Raw genomic sequence first — 15,614 nt, forward strand, 5'->3', positions numbered from 1 at the left:
CACACACAAAATGGAGTGAGGCATTTCAGGCAGTGCTACAGTATTAGCTTGATGGTTGCTATACTTTGTTTAGATCTGTTTGACACAAAACACATTTTATTGAAAGGGCTGTTTCTATCTGTGTACTTGAGAAGCAAAAAATGCCACAGATGCATAGAGAAGTGGCAAAGCTCATCCCTTCTCCATTCATAGGTGTATTTTGAATGATGGTTTTGTGTGGTGATCACTTTGTGGGTGGAATAAAGTGTTAATCCTGGGCGCCAGGGGGGTGGGGGAGGCGACCAGAATATAATTTTTAAGGGTACAGAAATGACTAGAGAAAGGGTTGAGAAATGGCTGTTTTGAAATTACTGGATGATCTAAATATTCTTCATTTTTAAATGTACATTAATCAATTCCTCTTCTCTATTGGGATCAAAGAAATAAGTTGAATACAGTTTTTAGCATTAACAAATATTGAATGGTTGCTTGTCACCAGTATCGAGTGTTTATCCTAGGCGTTTGGATGGGAGACCACCAAGGAAGTCCAGGGTTACTATGCAGAGGCAGGCAGTGGCAAGCCACCTCAGTTTGTCTCTTGCCTCAAAAACCCCATGAGAGGTTGCCTGTGACTTGAGGGCATTTTACACACGCACACGCACACGCACACACACACACACACACACTTTCATTTTCATCGTTTTTCCTTGAGCAAAAAAGTGCTCCTCTTCTGTTCCTATGTGTTCTGCCCTGGGTTGCTGCTGTTATGTGCAGATGTAACAAGATTGAGAACATCGTTGTGATAGAACTCACTTCGAGTGGTGTCCTTGCTGTCATGACTAAGCCTCCTGTCTGCGATAACTCCTGGACATCTTGATGTCTGTAAAACATTATATAATGCTGATGGAGTGTTGCAGATGAAATGGAGCAACCTGATTGGCTGTTTAATGAGATACAGCAACAGTGAGAGATGTTTGAGTGTCTGTTTCCACCTCTTCTTCTGCATGCTGGCGAGAGAGGAATGTTTCTGAGGCACATGGAGTGAAAAGAATAAAGGCAAAGAGCAGCAAGGGCAAACCTTAGCTCAGTGTTCAGGGTGAGTGAAGGTTGTGCTCTGTCCTTTATTCTGTAGAGTTGAAATCAAACATTTTTGTAAGTTGTTCTATATTAGTTGGGCTCAGTTTCCATTATACAAATAGGCTACATTGAGGGGTGTGTGTGTGTGTGTGTGTGTGTGAGAGAGAGAGAGAGAGAGAGAGAGAGAGAGATTTAATCTCTACTAGTTGTTGTCTAAAGTGCCGGAGGTAAAACTTACATGGGACAGATGACTCTAGTGGAACATAGACCATGTGTCTGAATTTAGAGTTTTAAAGCATATTGGAAAGAGGACAAAGTAATTGGCATTCACAGAGCAGGTTATTGCAGTCAGCCAGGTGTGGACTTGGTTTCCCTTTACTGCTTTGCAGGAGACAGAGGGTTGTATGCTGGCTTTGACATTGGTTAGCTAATGCAGGGAAGTAGATTTATTATTATTTTATGAAATGTGTGACCATTTCCCATTTAATGTTAAGCATTTAAAATATTAGCTGTCCTTTAAACCTGATTATAGGGAAAGTCTTTTGCTCTCAAATCACAGTGTTGAAATCTTGCATCCGGTTTAATGTTTGAGTGGCTGCAGTATATGTGTGGATGTGTAAACAAAAGTCTGAGGAAATACTGGCATGTTCTATGAACAAATATCTTGTGGGATATATTATTTGAGTGCTTAAATTTAAAAATAATGAGGGGTCTGCTAATCAGGAAGTAGAATGGAGACATCTAGTTTTTGCACACCAAACAAAATGGCTGGTAACTCCTTTTGCTGCAAATTGCAGATGAAGAACTGGCTGCAATTAAAATATATTTTCAGAGCAAGGAAGTACAACAACACAGAATGATTTGGGTTGACTGTTTTGTGCCAAATGTTTTCAGGAAAGAGAGCTAAAATACTCCTTTCCTATTAAAGAACATTTGGAAACAAGTGCTGTGAGTTGTGCTTTCAAAATGTTTTAAAGGTAAAAATGGTATAATGTTTTCAGTAGTTTCCTGGTATGTTTTTTTATTCTTTTAAGGGCAATAAGTATTTCCATTTATTTAAAATAAATTCCATTAAAATGATGGAAGTAATGTACTCCAAATAGACAATTGAAAGAAAAGTTCAGGTTTTCAAATTCCTTTAGATTTAAATGTATCTTAAGGGAGAACAAAAGCTTTTCAAAAAGTCTGCATAATGTTTCAGGAAGGTAATTTGTATGAGCTCATAAGGGAGTGGCAAATTGTCCAGGTCTTAGAATGCAAGGAATTATCCTTTCAATGGTTATTAAAATATGAAATGGAGATAATTGTTTTAAACGTTTCCAGTTAGTTAAATAGGTCCTGTGACCTCATAGGTTTCTGCCATGGCCTATAGCAGATGCAGTCTCTGTGTGGAAGGAGGTTTGACAGGTAGATGCACCTTACTGGCTGTGGAAAAGCTTGTGTTGGCTGTGGAGCCACACCCATCAGCTTCACAACACATCTGTAGTCCTATGGGCAGTGTGCAGCTTAATACTGTTCATTTTAAGGCACAGTCACATGTGCACGGTGTCTGCTTCTGCTGAGGGAATGGTTGGTTACATTTTTCTCCTCCTTTCCTGGTAACTATTTCCTGACATCCAGAATACACCGGTTAAATTTAAAAAAAAAACTCAGTTAAAAAAAATATCGCTAAATCACATGTTTGCATATTGAAGAAGTTTAATCTCGGACATCTCCAATTAAAAGGGACATAAGTAACAAGGCTGGAAAAGATTGTAGAGATCCACAGGCAAGTCAACTGTGGGGCTTTTTTGAGCCATCAAGTCACAGCTGACTAACATAGGGTTTTCACAAGGGACTGTTTGGAGGTGGTTTGCCACCGCCTGCCTTCATGGAATAGCCGCAGGGGTCTGCAACCTGCGGCTCTCCAGATGTTCATGGACTACAATTCCCATCAGCCCCAATTGGCCATGCTGGCAGGGGCTGATGGGAATTGTAGTCCATGAATATCTGGAGAGCCATTGGTTGCAGACCCCTGGAGAGGCAACTAATTTTGGTCATGGGTCACTGAATGGATGAGAGGCAGAGAGCAGGTGTGTACCCTTCTAGAGAAGATAAGCCAGTTTCCTCCAAGACTTGTATGAGGGATGTTTGGGAAGGGCAGGCCTCAGCAAGTGATAATGTACCCAAAGGCCTTTTGCACTGGGGCACATATTCACCAAGAACTTTGTGAGCACAGTAGCCTTGATCCACCATCTTCCTTTTGGATTGCTGTGATGTTGTTGCTTGATGTCAGACTGAAGAATAAAGTCAGTGTAATACCTTTTATTCAGACGAGTTAAATTGACTCAAAATATCGTTAGATTCAAAAGTTGTGGTGAGCAGCTTTGTAGCTGCACCAGTAATTGCTTCTGCTACAGGGCCATGGCTTGGTGAGGCCTTAGATTAATTTCATTTACCCTTTTTTTTCAGCTTGCAACTGTTTTTGTGCCTGCACACTAAGGGGTCTCAGCTTTTCTCCAAGATAGTGCCCGGGTCATGAAAGTGATTTTTTTTTCATCACACAAGGCATGAGTTTGAAAATAGTTCTTTTTTGTGTTTTTAATGTTAGTGCTATCATACTTTCCTGCAGTGCTTGTTTGCGTACTGCCTACTTTATTAAAAGTCTCTCTGGTGGAGCGGGTCTTGAAGGTGATGTTGAGGACCCCTCGGCTGATCATCCTGGGGAGGGGCAGGGGCTGCCTTGTGGGGACTGGCTCAGGATTTCATGGCCTTTCTCAAGGGTCTGCAACCTGCTACTCTCCAGATGTTCACGGACTACAATTCCCATCAGCCCCTGCCAGCATGGCCAATTGCAGACCCCTGGCCTATCTCAAGTAATTGGTACCACACTGTGCAAGTCACGGTCTTGATCTGGTCTTTTGTGTTGAGTTAGAGCAAGCTCAACTGAAAATGTAAGAATTGATTATTGTTCCTTGAGAACACAATTTGCCCAGGTTTAGGCTTTGCGGAGGTGGGTAATTTATTCAACTGTTTTGCCCTTGAAGCCAGATGGGTCCAAATGGGGATTTTCACTATGGATAAGGTCAGGGATCCTGTGGATGCCGCCACTGATCTCAGAAATGAGGAAGTTCCCGAAGCAGGTTTCAGACCAAGTAGCCCTAAGTTTACAAAGAACACTGAGGGGTGATAGAGTGGCAAGGAAGATGAAGGCCAGTGGCAATGGAGGAAGTCTTGCTGTGGATGCATGAAGACATGGGCTAAAACTCATTTCATAGCATATTCTGTGGCAGTAAAGAATCCCCTGTACTGAGTGTCTGCCTGGGGACTCTGCCAGCAGCCATTTCCTTTGGACTTGAAACCACTGGGTCCTTTGGCTCTGCACCAGGTTCCACTGTGGGGGCCTTGGTGACCAGGTCAGTGGGATTGGCACCACTGGACTGGCCCCTTGGGCTCCTGAATTAGTTGCCTCTGGCTTGCACTGGTGTGGTACCAGCTGGTTGGCGAGCCACCTGCCTCCATCCCTGTCGTATCAGCTCGGCTGGTGGAATTGCCACCAACTGCAACACGCTTGAACTACCTCTGCAGGGCCCCCACCGCTGCACAGCCCCTATGGTGATGGATTCTGCCCCTCTTGCCTCGGGATGTGTGTTTAGTGATGGGAACGTGGGCCTGCCTTTTCACCCTCCCCCGCTGGCACCTCCCCCCCCATTGAATAGGTGCTTGAGAGTCCTGCCATGTGGCTGCCCTATATCTGGCTGCCCCATTGCATCTAGTTCTGGGAGCAGAAGGAGCTATTTGTGGTACATCTCTTTGTCTGAAGAGGTGCCAGCTCACCTGTATGGTAGCTGTGGGGGTGCTGCCCTCCAGGTGTTAGAGGCCAGACCCTGCAAAACAACCCTTTTGGAGGGCTTGTCCCAACATGGTGCTGTGCTGCCTCCATAAATGCCCCACCATCCCTGCACCGACTTCCCACAAATGCCAGCCCCCACTTTAGATTGTGCCATAAATATCGTACCACTCAATATTCCAAAAATATATTGCAGATTATTCAAGTACTTGGTGTCGGTGGCAAAAGTAACAAATGCAGCAAAATGGAAGGCAACAAAATATTGAGATTTGAATGAGTAGATGGCAAAATTATGTCCTTTAGACCAATTTCAGAATTTCAAGAAAAATTGAACATCTTTTTAATTATATAGTTTTAAAATTAAGAATAAAGTTAAATCACGTTTATTTAAAACAGGAGAAAGATTTCGGTTATATATGTTTCACGATAAATATGTTATTAGATATGTATATTGAAAAGATAGAGTAATGTAATTTTTTAAAATATAAATTTAGATTGTAAATTCCATACAAATTGTCTGTTTTTTCTGTCTGTTGTGTACACTCAAAGAAAATGTTTAAAACTAAAAAAAAAAAGGCTGAGACTAACAATTTTACCAACTGGACTTTTTGAGCACTGCTGGGTTTCTTTCATTCTCTTTATCCTGTAATTTGCTTGCAGTACTTGCTGTGTTGGGTGAATTGGATCCTGGTTTTAAATGACTGGATCCCCGTTGAGTGTGGGTTTTCAGTCATACAGGGCAAATTTTCATCATTTGCCTCTCAGTGTAGTTAAAAGTGTTGGACCAGTGTCTGAGAGACCTGGGTTCAAATGCTAACTCACACCAGGGAAGCTTTGGACCAGTCACACTCTCTTTAAGATAACCTACCTCAGGGTTGTTGTGAGGATAAAATTAAGATGATGAGAACGATGTAAGTTGTTTTGGGTCCCTGTTGCAGAGAAAGAACTCTCTTTCTTGGGCAGGGTATGTATGTATGTATGTATGTATGTATGTATGTATGTATGTATGTATGTATGTATGTATGTATGTATGTATGTATGTATGTATGTATGTATGTATGTATGTATTGTTTAGATTTTTATACCGCCCATCCTCTGGGCGGTGTACAACATAAAATCTCAAAACAATCAAACAAAGGAGCACAGATTTACAAATTGCACTGGCGCCATCAATTTAAATACAGTTGCTAAAACCTTTAAAAACAGCGATAAAAGCAACAAGAGGCGTCCAACAAAACCCCATATTTAAAGTCCTCCCCAAGAGGGAGGGACGGCGAGTCCCATTAAACAAAGGGGACCCAGATGTAAAGGAGCAAGAAGGGGGGACACCCTTCCAAAGGCCCGGCGGAACAACTCCGTCTTACAGGCCCTGTGGAACTCACCAAGATCCCGCAGGGCCCGGACAGCTGGAGGGTACCACGTCATAGAAATTTTCTAACTAAAGAATTAAGAAATATGAAATGACAAAAATTACCAATCTGAAGTTCTGACATACTCCTTTCATCAGCTTCAAGCTCAATGCAGTTTCAGGAACACGTCTCATAAGGAAGACAGAATGATTATGGTAATCTAAATAATTTAGACAGAAATCTCTGGAGCCCCTGTAGAGTGGACAGCTAATCCTTGAACTGTTGGGACTTGTTTGCAAAACATTTCTTAAACATTGTAAATGTAATTTTTCATCCTTTATAATTAGTATGTATAATTCTTATTCTTATTCAAAACTACCTTTTATATCTTATATCTTATTCAAAACTACCTTTTATCTAATTCAAAACTACCTTTTATCTAATTCAAAACTACCTTTTAAATTTCCCCCTCAAAAGCACTTTATAACAAAATCTGGTTGAAAATTCATAATCTAAGAGGAACACAAAGCAGATCCCCTTTTTTCTGTACATTTCTAAGAATTGCACATCCTGAATTGGGTGGATTAAGAAGAGGATTTGCTTTTAGTTTTCCTTCTTTCTGTCCTGACCACGATAACATCAGCCAACCTATTTCCCCTGTTGTCTCGCAAAAGACAATAGGGGCATGGAAGAAAAGCTGATTTTTCTACTCTCCTGATACGTTTCTGCTATTTTGGCTGTCCTGCAGATATTGGGAGCGAGGAACCAAAAGACCGAAGGCAGGCAAGTTTAGATTACCAGCAGAGCCATTCTGGGCAAGGTAGGTAAACAAAGATTTTCCAAAGATTGCATATGCCTTGTAGAGTCTATTTGACATACTCTGTTCTCTGCTACTGCAGATGAGGGTTTAAGAAGTCTAATATTCAGAGATAAAATCTAGCACAGGTTTGTAGTGGATCAAATAGTCTTGTAGGATCCCAAATCCTAAGCCTATGAAATGTGGTTCTTTTCATGTGAAATATAGTTTGGACAGCAATATATTTTGTTTCCTTGAATTAATAGGTCACGTCTTCCAATGGGCTTTATTATCCTTGGGGTACAGGAACAACAAACCCATGTGGCCACAGGAGAATAGGGCTTCATAATTTGCAGCAGTTTTCTCTGAGGGAAGGTTCCACTGGAATGCAAATTGTGTGAGTTGCATTTAGGAGCTTATTAACAGTAATTAGGATAAAAGGACGTCATCTCAGCTGCGGTAAAGGAATTGTCTTTTGTATCACACCCTTTTCTGCATCCTGCACTTTGGATCCTTCTCCTTTCTGCCATTTTATCCTCACAGCAGCCATATGTGGTAGGCTAGTCTGAGAGAATGTGACTGGACCAGGGTCACCCAGCAAGCTTCCATGGTACAAGTGAGGATTTGAACCCAGGTCTCCCAGCTACTAGTCTGACACTCTTTACTACTATGCCACACTGGCTTTTCTCTTTCCCTGCCTCCAGAAGTTTAATGTAGATGTCTAAGAATAACCAGCCTCACTCCAGCTCAGTGGCGGAGCTACAAGGGGAAAGGGTGGTATGCTGTGCACCAGGCATACGCCTGGGGGGCACAGAAAATCGCCCCCAGGCCCCTTCCCCTGCCCCCTGCAGCGCCCCCCACAGCGCCCCCACCCCCTTCCCACACTTACTTTAGTTCCCCCTATGGTGCCCCCCCACCCCCCTTTCCACACTTACCTTAGTTCCTTTCCTTTTTCTTGAACTTGTTCAGGCTGCAAAAGGCTTGTTCGCAGTAAAAACGGCCTGATGGGAACTATACTTTCCAGGAGACCTTGAGGCTCACAAGGTCTCCTGGGAAGTATAGTTCCCATCAGGCCGTTTTTACTGTGAACAGGCCTTTTGCAGCCTGAACAAGTTCAAGAAAAAGGAAAGGAACTAAAGTAAGTGGGGGAAGGGGAAAAGGGGGGCGCGCGGGAGGGGGTCATGGGGGGAAAATATAGAATGCGCACCAGGTGCAGTTTGGCCCAGCTACGCCTCTGCTCCAGCTGCCTCTCAGTGTCCACTCTGTGACATGAATAATGTTCTCTAGAAATGCAGAATTAAGGGCAGCTGAAATTCCCTTCTTGAGGAAATTTGCCAACAACATAATTAGTACTAGTGTGATGCAAAACTTGTAGCTGGAGGGCATTTCTCCAAACAGCCTAATTGACTGTTAGAATGCCAAATCTAATTTTTAAAAGTTATATGTGGGATATGACTCCGGCCTCCATCAGCAGCTTTTCACAAAAGCCCTCGCCTGTAGCAAGGATGTGTTTATGGGCTTTTCTTTAAGCGCTCCGCAGAACAAAGCGCGAGACCGTGGCCCAGGTTTCAAAGGCTGCTGTTCTGCTTTCCTTTCCCTGCTATTTTTTCCCCTTTCAGAAAAAGAGAGGGAATGGAGAAAGGGAGTGAGCACACAGCCCCGTTGTGAAAAGAGCCACTTTTTCTTCTTGCTTTTGGCTATCTAGCAGGGAAGAATAGAATAACATTTTTCTTTGTGGCCTTGATACGTCACAGTAATGGGAGTGTGGGCACAGCCTTAAGTCATAACCGTCTGAAGCTAAAATAAAAGATTTCTGGCATCAGCTCTGTTTCTCTGGCAAGCTGGGAGTGAAACCGGGCTTACCTGTTGTGGGCGAGGCCGCACCTCCTGTTCAGTTCTTCGTTATCACAGCAGTATTTCAAGAGGAATTTTATTTCTTCAGAGCTTTTTTTCAGTTTTATTTTCTGAATTTGTCTATCGGATTCCCTCTTGTGGTCTTCAGAGCACTTATGGTGATGTGAATATCTGTCAAGCATTGTGTGGATGGTTACGATAATTGTCTATTGTGTTGAGGAACTTGTGTGCTGATTCCTGCTCACATTGTGAAAATCCACTGAACAGGCTCATCAGAACAGATCCTGTAGAATATGGGCATCACTTGGGGAATGAGTGTTTACCACTGAATCCAGGGCCTCTATCATACTTCACCCTCAATACTGAAGCTTCCTTCATAAGCTCTGTCAACTCCATCTTGATCACTGAAGATGGCTTTTTGTCTTGACCTCACTAGAACCTAGTGGTCCCGAGCAACAATTATTCAACTAACCAATCCAAAACTCATGATTCTTTAAAGAAATCCAACCATCCATCAAATTTGTCATTATTGGATTCTAAGCTGAAAATGAGGAAGGGCGACGATAACATAAGGAATCAGCTGTTGGTAATCGGCAATTGTGGGTACCAATAGCCTAACGTCACCCAGCAGGATTGTGTAGGAGTGCGGAAACAAATGTGGTTCACCAGACAAGACTCTGTCGCTCATGGGAAGGAGTGGGGAATCAAATCCAGTTCTCCAGATTAGAGTCCACCTGCTCATCATCACTGCACAACGCTGGCACAGTTGTCTTCAGTTGAGCAGAATATATCTTAAATTGGATATTGGAGCAGCAGTGGCGTAGTGGCTAAGAGCAGTGACTAAGAGCAGGTGCGCTCTGATCTGGAGGAACCAGGTTTGATTCCCAGCTCTGCCGCTTGAGCTGTGGAGGCTTATCTGGGGAATTCAGATTAGCCTGTACACTCCCACACATGTCAGCTGGGTGACCTTGGGCTAGTCACAGCTTCTCGGAGCTCTCTCAACCCCACCTACCTCACAGGGTGTTTGTTGTGAGGGGGGAAGGGCTAGGAGATTGTCAGCCCCTTTGAGTCTCCTACAGGAGAGAAAGGGGGGATATAAATCCAAACTCTTCTTCTTCTTCTTCTTCTAATACAAAGGAAGAATTCTAGGGCCTGACTTGAGATTTTGTGCACATGGAACAAAATTATGATACTGAGTAAAGTACGCAGCAAAAACTTAAGCAGGATTGGGTTAAAGATGTATTACCAACACTATATATTTTACAAATGTTCATATATATATATTTAAAATTGATTTAAAATGAAAATTTTACACATTATTCATAAATTATAGTTTAACAAGTCTCTGGGGCTGGATAGTATTACTCACAGGACACTCAGCAAGAACTCAGAATTAAATCCCCCTAATACTCCATTTCACTCATTCATAAATTTTCAATAACTAAATTCAAAACAGAGATGATAAGGGTATGATTTTAATCTGTCAGGTTGATCTTTAATCTTAGCACCTATTTATCATTTCTGGGAATTTGGTTATCTAGTGAACCTGATGATCTTCAGAAGAATAATTATTTGAGATTATGGGACTGGTTAAAGAAAGACTTGTAAAATTGGTATAATTTTTAATCTCTTGGTTTGATAGTTTTGCAAGCATAAAAACAATATTGCCTAAACTTTTATTCCTCTTTAAAAATATACAAATTTTACTGTCTGAACAAATAATAAATAGGGTGCTGTGTGATTTCCGGGCTGTATGGCTGTGTTCTAGCAGCACGGCCATGCAGCCTGGAAACCACACAGCACCCAAGTGATTCTGGCCATGAAAGCCTTCGACAATACAAATAATAAATAATTGGCAGAAGGAACTGGCAGAATTTACCTAGTGCTCTAAAACACCCTAGGTTGTACTTCTATTATTAAAATAAAGACAAATTGGCTCTTTTCAATTTAAGCATCTACAGACAGATCCAAATGGCTGTATAAGAGTTAAAGTTTACTGTTGCATAGGTTACAACAAGATATTGTTCAAGGGTCTTTTCCATTTCTACAGAGAGTTAAATCCTTCTATTTCTCCATTTCAGTCATTTTTTGTGCAATGCTGATTTTTCTGTTGCTAGAACATTAAATATTGGGTGGTCAAAGATTGGATCCAACCAAATATTTACAACGCTCTAGCTATAATATTTACAACTCTTTAGCTACCCAAATATAAAAACACTCTCTCTCCACTTGTTTCATACAGCCTTGACAATTTTAATGCAGGTGTCCCCTACTTTTTTGAGCCTGTTGGCACCTTTGAAATTCTTGGGCTAAACCTACTCTGGAGTCAGGAAGTCTAAGAGTTAACAGTTTTGGTCAGAACCTTGAAATAGGAGGGGTGTGAAAAAAGGAGGGGTCTCAAAAGGGTCAGCTGCAACCAGTGCAGACTGGACCAGTTAGCCAAGATATGATGTTTCAGTCGAGTTTCAAAGATTCAATATGAAAAAATGACAAAAGCACCACATCCTTAAATTTAATTATTAAGACTGTACCCCTCATGGTATATGGTATATTTTGGGATGGCGACCACTAGTCGGCATGCGTTGACTAAAGAATAATGCATTATTGTCCATTTATGGTTGGATCTACAAAGTGTGGCAAATAAATTATCAAAGTCAACAAAATGGTCCAAGTGAGAGATGACAGATTGGGGAAATCATTTTTTTAAAGTTGGAAACCCTTTTTTGAATTTTGGACACGAGAGTTACAAGTAACAATGGATTTTACGAATCTGTACAAATAGGAATAGGAATCGGGATAGAATCCATGGAGGAGCTGGCAAGAGACCACACAGGGCCATCAAGTCCAATCCCCTCTGCCATGCAGGAATATTAGGCCATCAAGGCATTCCTGATGGATGTGCCCATCCAGCCTCTGTTTAAAAAAATCTCCAAAGAAGGAGACTACCTACCTGTCCCTCTCTCCTGAGGAGGCAGCCGTGGCGTATACTTCTTTGTCAAAACAGCCCTTACTCATCAGGAAATTCTTCCTAATGTTTAGGAGGAATCTCTTTTGAAATACCGAGTATCTTTTTGTGTGTGCTGTATTTCTGTTTCTTGCTGTCCAAAAGCCATTAGATAGATTAAAAGAAGACAAGGTGGCAACCTGGTTGTTGAGAGATGTGGTGACTGTGCCAGCCCTGCCAGAAGCAGGAGCCACTGTGCCAGCTGCAGGTTCCCTGGGAATCCCACTGATGAAGGCGGCCTGGTCATTGGGAGCTGCATCATCCAGTAACTACTATGCGTGTGCGCAGATATTTTTGTTTTAGGGGGAATTAAAACCCCTCCTTTAAAAAAAGTTTTATGATTTGTTTGGAGAAAAATCTCATTTTTTTCAGTATGGGGCAAATTTTTGGATTTAGATATCTGCAGATTGGCCCACACAGAAATAGATGTATAGATAAATGAAATTGTGGTATTACTTAATTCACCTATTTTATTTTTCTCCCTGAAGGAACACAAACTAGCTTACAACAGCAGAAGAAAAATACAATAACGGCAGTAGAAAGCAAGTTAATGTGTCTGAAAGTGAGACAAAACTAAAACTTTAAAAGTAAAACCCACTCACCTCCATAAATACAGTACCAAACCTGTATATGAATTCCAGTTACTGGAGTCTCCATGTGAAATATTTTTTGCTGAAGTATTGCAGCCTTTAAGCTTATAACTGAATGTCTATAGAGCCATCTGCTACTTTCTGAATGTGGTGTCTGATTTCTGTCCATTTATTCTATTACATAGACATTTTGGGGAGGGAAGGTGGCATTGATAGCCCAGTCTTGTCAGATCTTGGAAGCTGAGCAGGGCTGGAACTTGGAAGGGAAACCACCAAGGCAGACTTTGCAAAGGAAGGCAATGACAAACCTCCTGTGCTACTTACCTGCCTTGAAAGCCTGTTGTTGTGGTCGCCATAGGTTGTCTGTGACTTGATATTTTACACACACATGGAGACTTTGGTCTAAGGCAGAGGGCATTCTTGGCGTATGAAAGCATGTATTACATTAAGAGCCGCAGAAGGCCCTTGCTTTCACATCTTGCATGTGAGCTCCCAAAGGCACCTGGTGGGCCACTGCAAGTAGCAGAGAGCTGGACTAGACGGACTCTGGTCTGATCCAGCTGGCTTGTTCTTATGTTCTTAAGAGATTGTGAAGGTAAATGAGCCCTTGGATGATATTGCTAAAGTTATAGAGTCTTGTAAGAGTGTCACTTGGATGGATATAAGGACTGAATCAACACCAGGGTTTGTTGCAGGGACTAGTCCTTGGGTTTGTATTTCCACTGGTTGTTGGTAAATAGTTGTTTCAGGTTGGGGGAAGTGTCCGTAAGTGGGTACTGGCCTACCCCCTGAAAGTTTGTGGAGAAGCTGGAGAAGCTGTGGCTCTGTGATTTTGTGCTGGAGCAATGAGTTGTTTGTGACAACTAGTAGTGGTTTCCTGCTATCTCTGCTTAGTCTATCCTGTGGAAGATCATCTCTGGGTTATTGTCTAGCCCTGCCGATCTGTCCCTTTGCTTATTCAGGAGAGAATACTTGGTATAAATCCTTTTATTGTCATTGCCTGAACATCTATTGCAAATGCAGCTGTATCTCAAGGCTTGGCTGGAGAGAATTGTTCATGTGATGTGTTTTGAGTGGTAGGTAGAAGTATATCTATGAGTGTCATTTTTCTGAAAAAGGGTTTATTTATCTGTTGCATTTTGTACAGCGAAATATCCTGGATGTCTTGTGGATATCTTGGTGCTGCCCAGGAGTCTTATTGTCAGTGAGCCCCAAGCACCCTCCAGACTACTGGTGGAGAGGTTCTCACCTGTTGGGACAACTTCAGCTGGTCCTATTGGGAAGAAATGTATGTTTCTTTAGAGATTTGGACTGAGCAAGCCATCCTCTGGAGTTTTTAAAAATTTTCTCTCAGAGTACAAGTGTGTGTGTATGGGCAGAGTGGGGGCGGGGTGGTCAGTTGCTCAGTTGCACCAGAGACTATTGAAAAAACTCAGCAATCAAGGAATAAGAAGGGAAGTCCTCCTATGGATTAAAAACTCGTTGAGAAACAGTAAGCAAAGAGTGGGTGTAAATGGGAAGTTCTCACAATGGAGAGATGTAGGGAGTGGTGTCCCCCAGGGATCCATTTTGGGACCAGTGCTCTTTAACCTATTCATAAATGACCTGGAAGTAGGGGTGGGTAGCGTGGTGGCCAAGTTTGCAGATGATACCAAATTATGTAGGGTGGTGAGAACCACAAAGGATTGCGAAGAGCTCCAAGCAGACCTTGATAAATTAGGTGAGTGGGCTAAGAAATGGCAAATGCAGTTCAATGTAGCAAAATGCAAAGTGATGCACATTGGGGCAAAAAATCCAAACTTCACATACAAGCTACAAGGGTCAGTGCTATCAGTCACAGACCAGGAAAGGGATTTGGGCGTCTTAGTTGATAGTTCCATGGGAATGTGTCCAGTTCTGGTCGCCGCATCTCAAAAAGGATATTGAGGAGATAGAAAAAGTGCAAAGAAGGGCAACAAGGATGATTGAGGGACTGGAGCACCTTCCCTATGAGGAGAGGCTGCAGCGTTTGGGACTCTTTAGTTTGGAGAGGAGACGGCTGAGGGGAGATATGACTGAAGTCTATAAAATTATGCATGGGGTAGAAAATGTTGACAGAGAGAAATTTTTCTCTCTTTCTCACAATACTAGAACCAGGGGACATTAATTGAAAATGCTGGGGGGAAGAATTAGAACTAATAAAAGGAAACACTTCTTCACGCAACGTGTGATTGGTGTTTGGAATATGCTGCCACAGGAGGTGGTGATGGCCACTAACCTGGATAGCTTTAAAAGGGGCTTGGACAGATTTATGAAGTCGATTTATGGCTACCAATCTTGATCCTCTTTGATCTGAGATTGCAAATGCCTTAACAGACCAGGTGATCGGGAGCAACAGCTGCAGAAGGCCATTGCGTTCACATCTTGCATGTGAGCTCCCAAAGGCACCTGGTGGGCCACTGCGAGTAGCAGAGGGCTGGACTAGATGGACTTTGGTCTGATCCAGCTGGCTTGTTCTTATGTTCTTATGTTCTTATGCTCTACTAGCCTCAATCATCAAGGCTTTAGAAATGTAGATGGTAGGCCTAGCTTTATCAGTCACACATACCCTTCCAGCAAGAAGGTGACATCCAGCAGGGAACAGACATTTGGGAGACTTAAGGTGCTAGCAAGACCTCAGGAGAAGCTTCTTAGATCTGGCCGGAAAAGACTGTAAGGACAATGATAAACTTTTGGGCATAAGGAGGAGCGGCTCTTGGGCTTACTTCATCAAAGAAGAGGAAGAAGAAGGGCTTGGATTTATACCCCACCTTTCTCTCCCATAAGGAGAGTCAAGGAGGCTGACAAACTCCTTTCCCCACCCCTCTTCACAATAGACACCTGGTGAGGTCAGTGGAGCTGAGAGTTTGGAGAGAACTGTGACTGGCCCAAGGTCACCCAGCAGGAATGTTGGATTGGGAAAACAAATCCAGTTCACCAGATAAGAGTCTGCCGCTCATGTGGAGGAGTGGGGAATCAAACTCAGTTCTCCAGATTAGAGTCCATCCCCCTGAACCACTGCATCTTTACACTGGCAGACAGACCTCTCTTTTGGCGCCTGCTGGAGGCAGCTATCACTGTGTGCTTCAATGGAATGGAAACTCTCATCATCATGATT

General features: G+C 42.6%; 2 protein-coding genes across 4 annotated transcripts in view; both read left to right on the forward strand.

The window, feature by feature from the left end:
• The window catches only part of KCNH6 (potassium voltage-gated channel subfamily H member 6), a 534,004-nt gene that overhangs the window by 118,078 nt on the left and 400,312 nt on the right, over positions 1–15,614 (forward strand). The window lies entirely within an intron of this gene.
• TANC2 (tetratricopeptide repeat, ankyrin repeat and coiled-coil containing 2) overlaps positions 1–15,614 on the forward strand; it is a 243,193-nt gene that overhangs the window by 54,102 nt on the left and 173,477 nt on the right. For all 3 annotated transcript variants that reach the window (XM_048516921.1, XM_048516922.1, XM_048516920.1), the window contains exon 3: positions 6,983–7,054. In XM_048516921.1, coding sequence (XP_048372878.1) covers positions 6,983–7,054 — 72 coding nt within the window. The remainder of the gene's footprint in view (positions 1–6,982; positions 7,055–15,614) is intronic.

Source organism: Sphaerodactylus townsendi, linkage group LG15 (assembly GCF_021028975.2).
Source record: "Sphaerodactylus townsendi isolate TG3544 linkage group LG15, MPM_Stown_v2.3, whole genome shotgun sequence".
Taxonomy (NCBI): domain Eukaryota; kingdom Metazoa; phylum Chordata; class Lepidosauria; order Squamata; family Sphaerodactylidae; genus Sphaerodactylus; species Sphaerodactylus townsendi.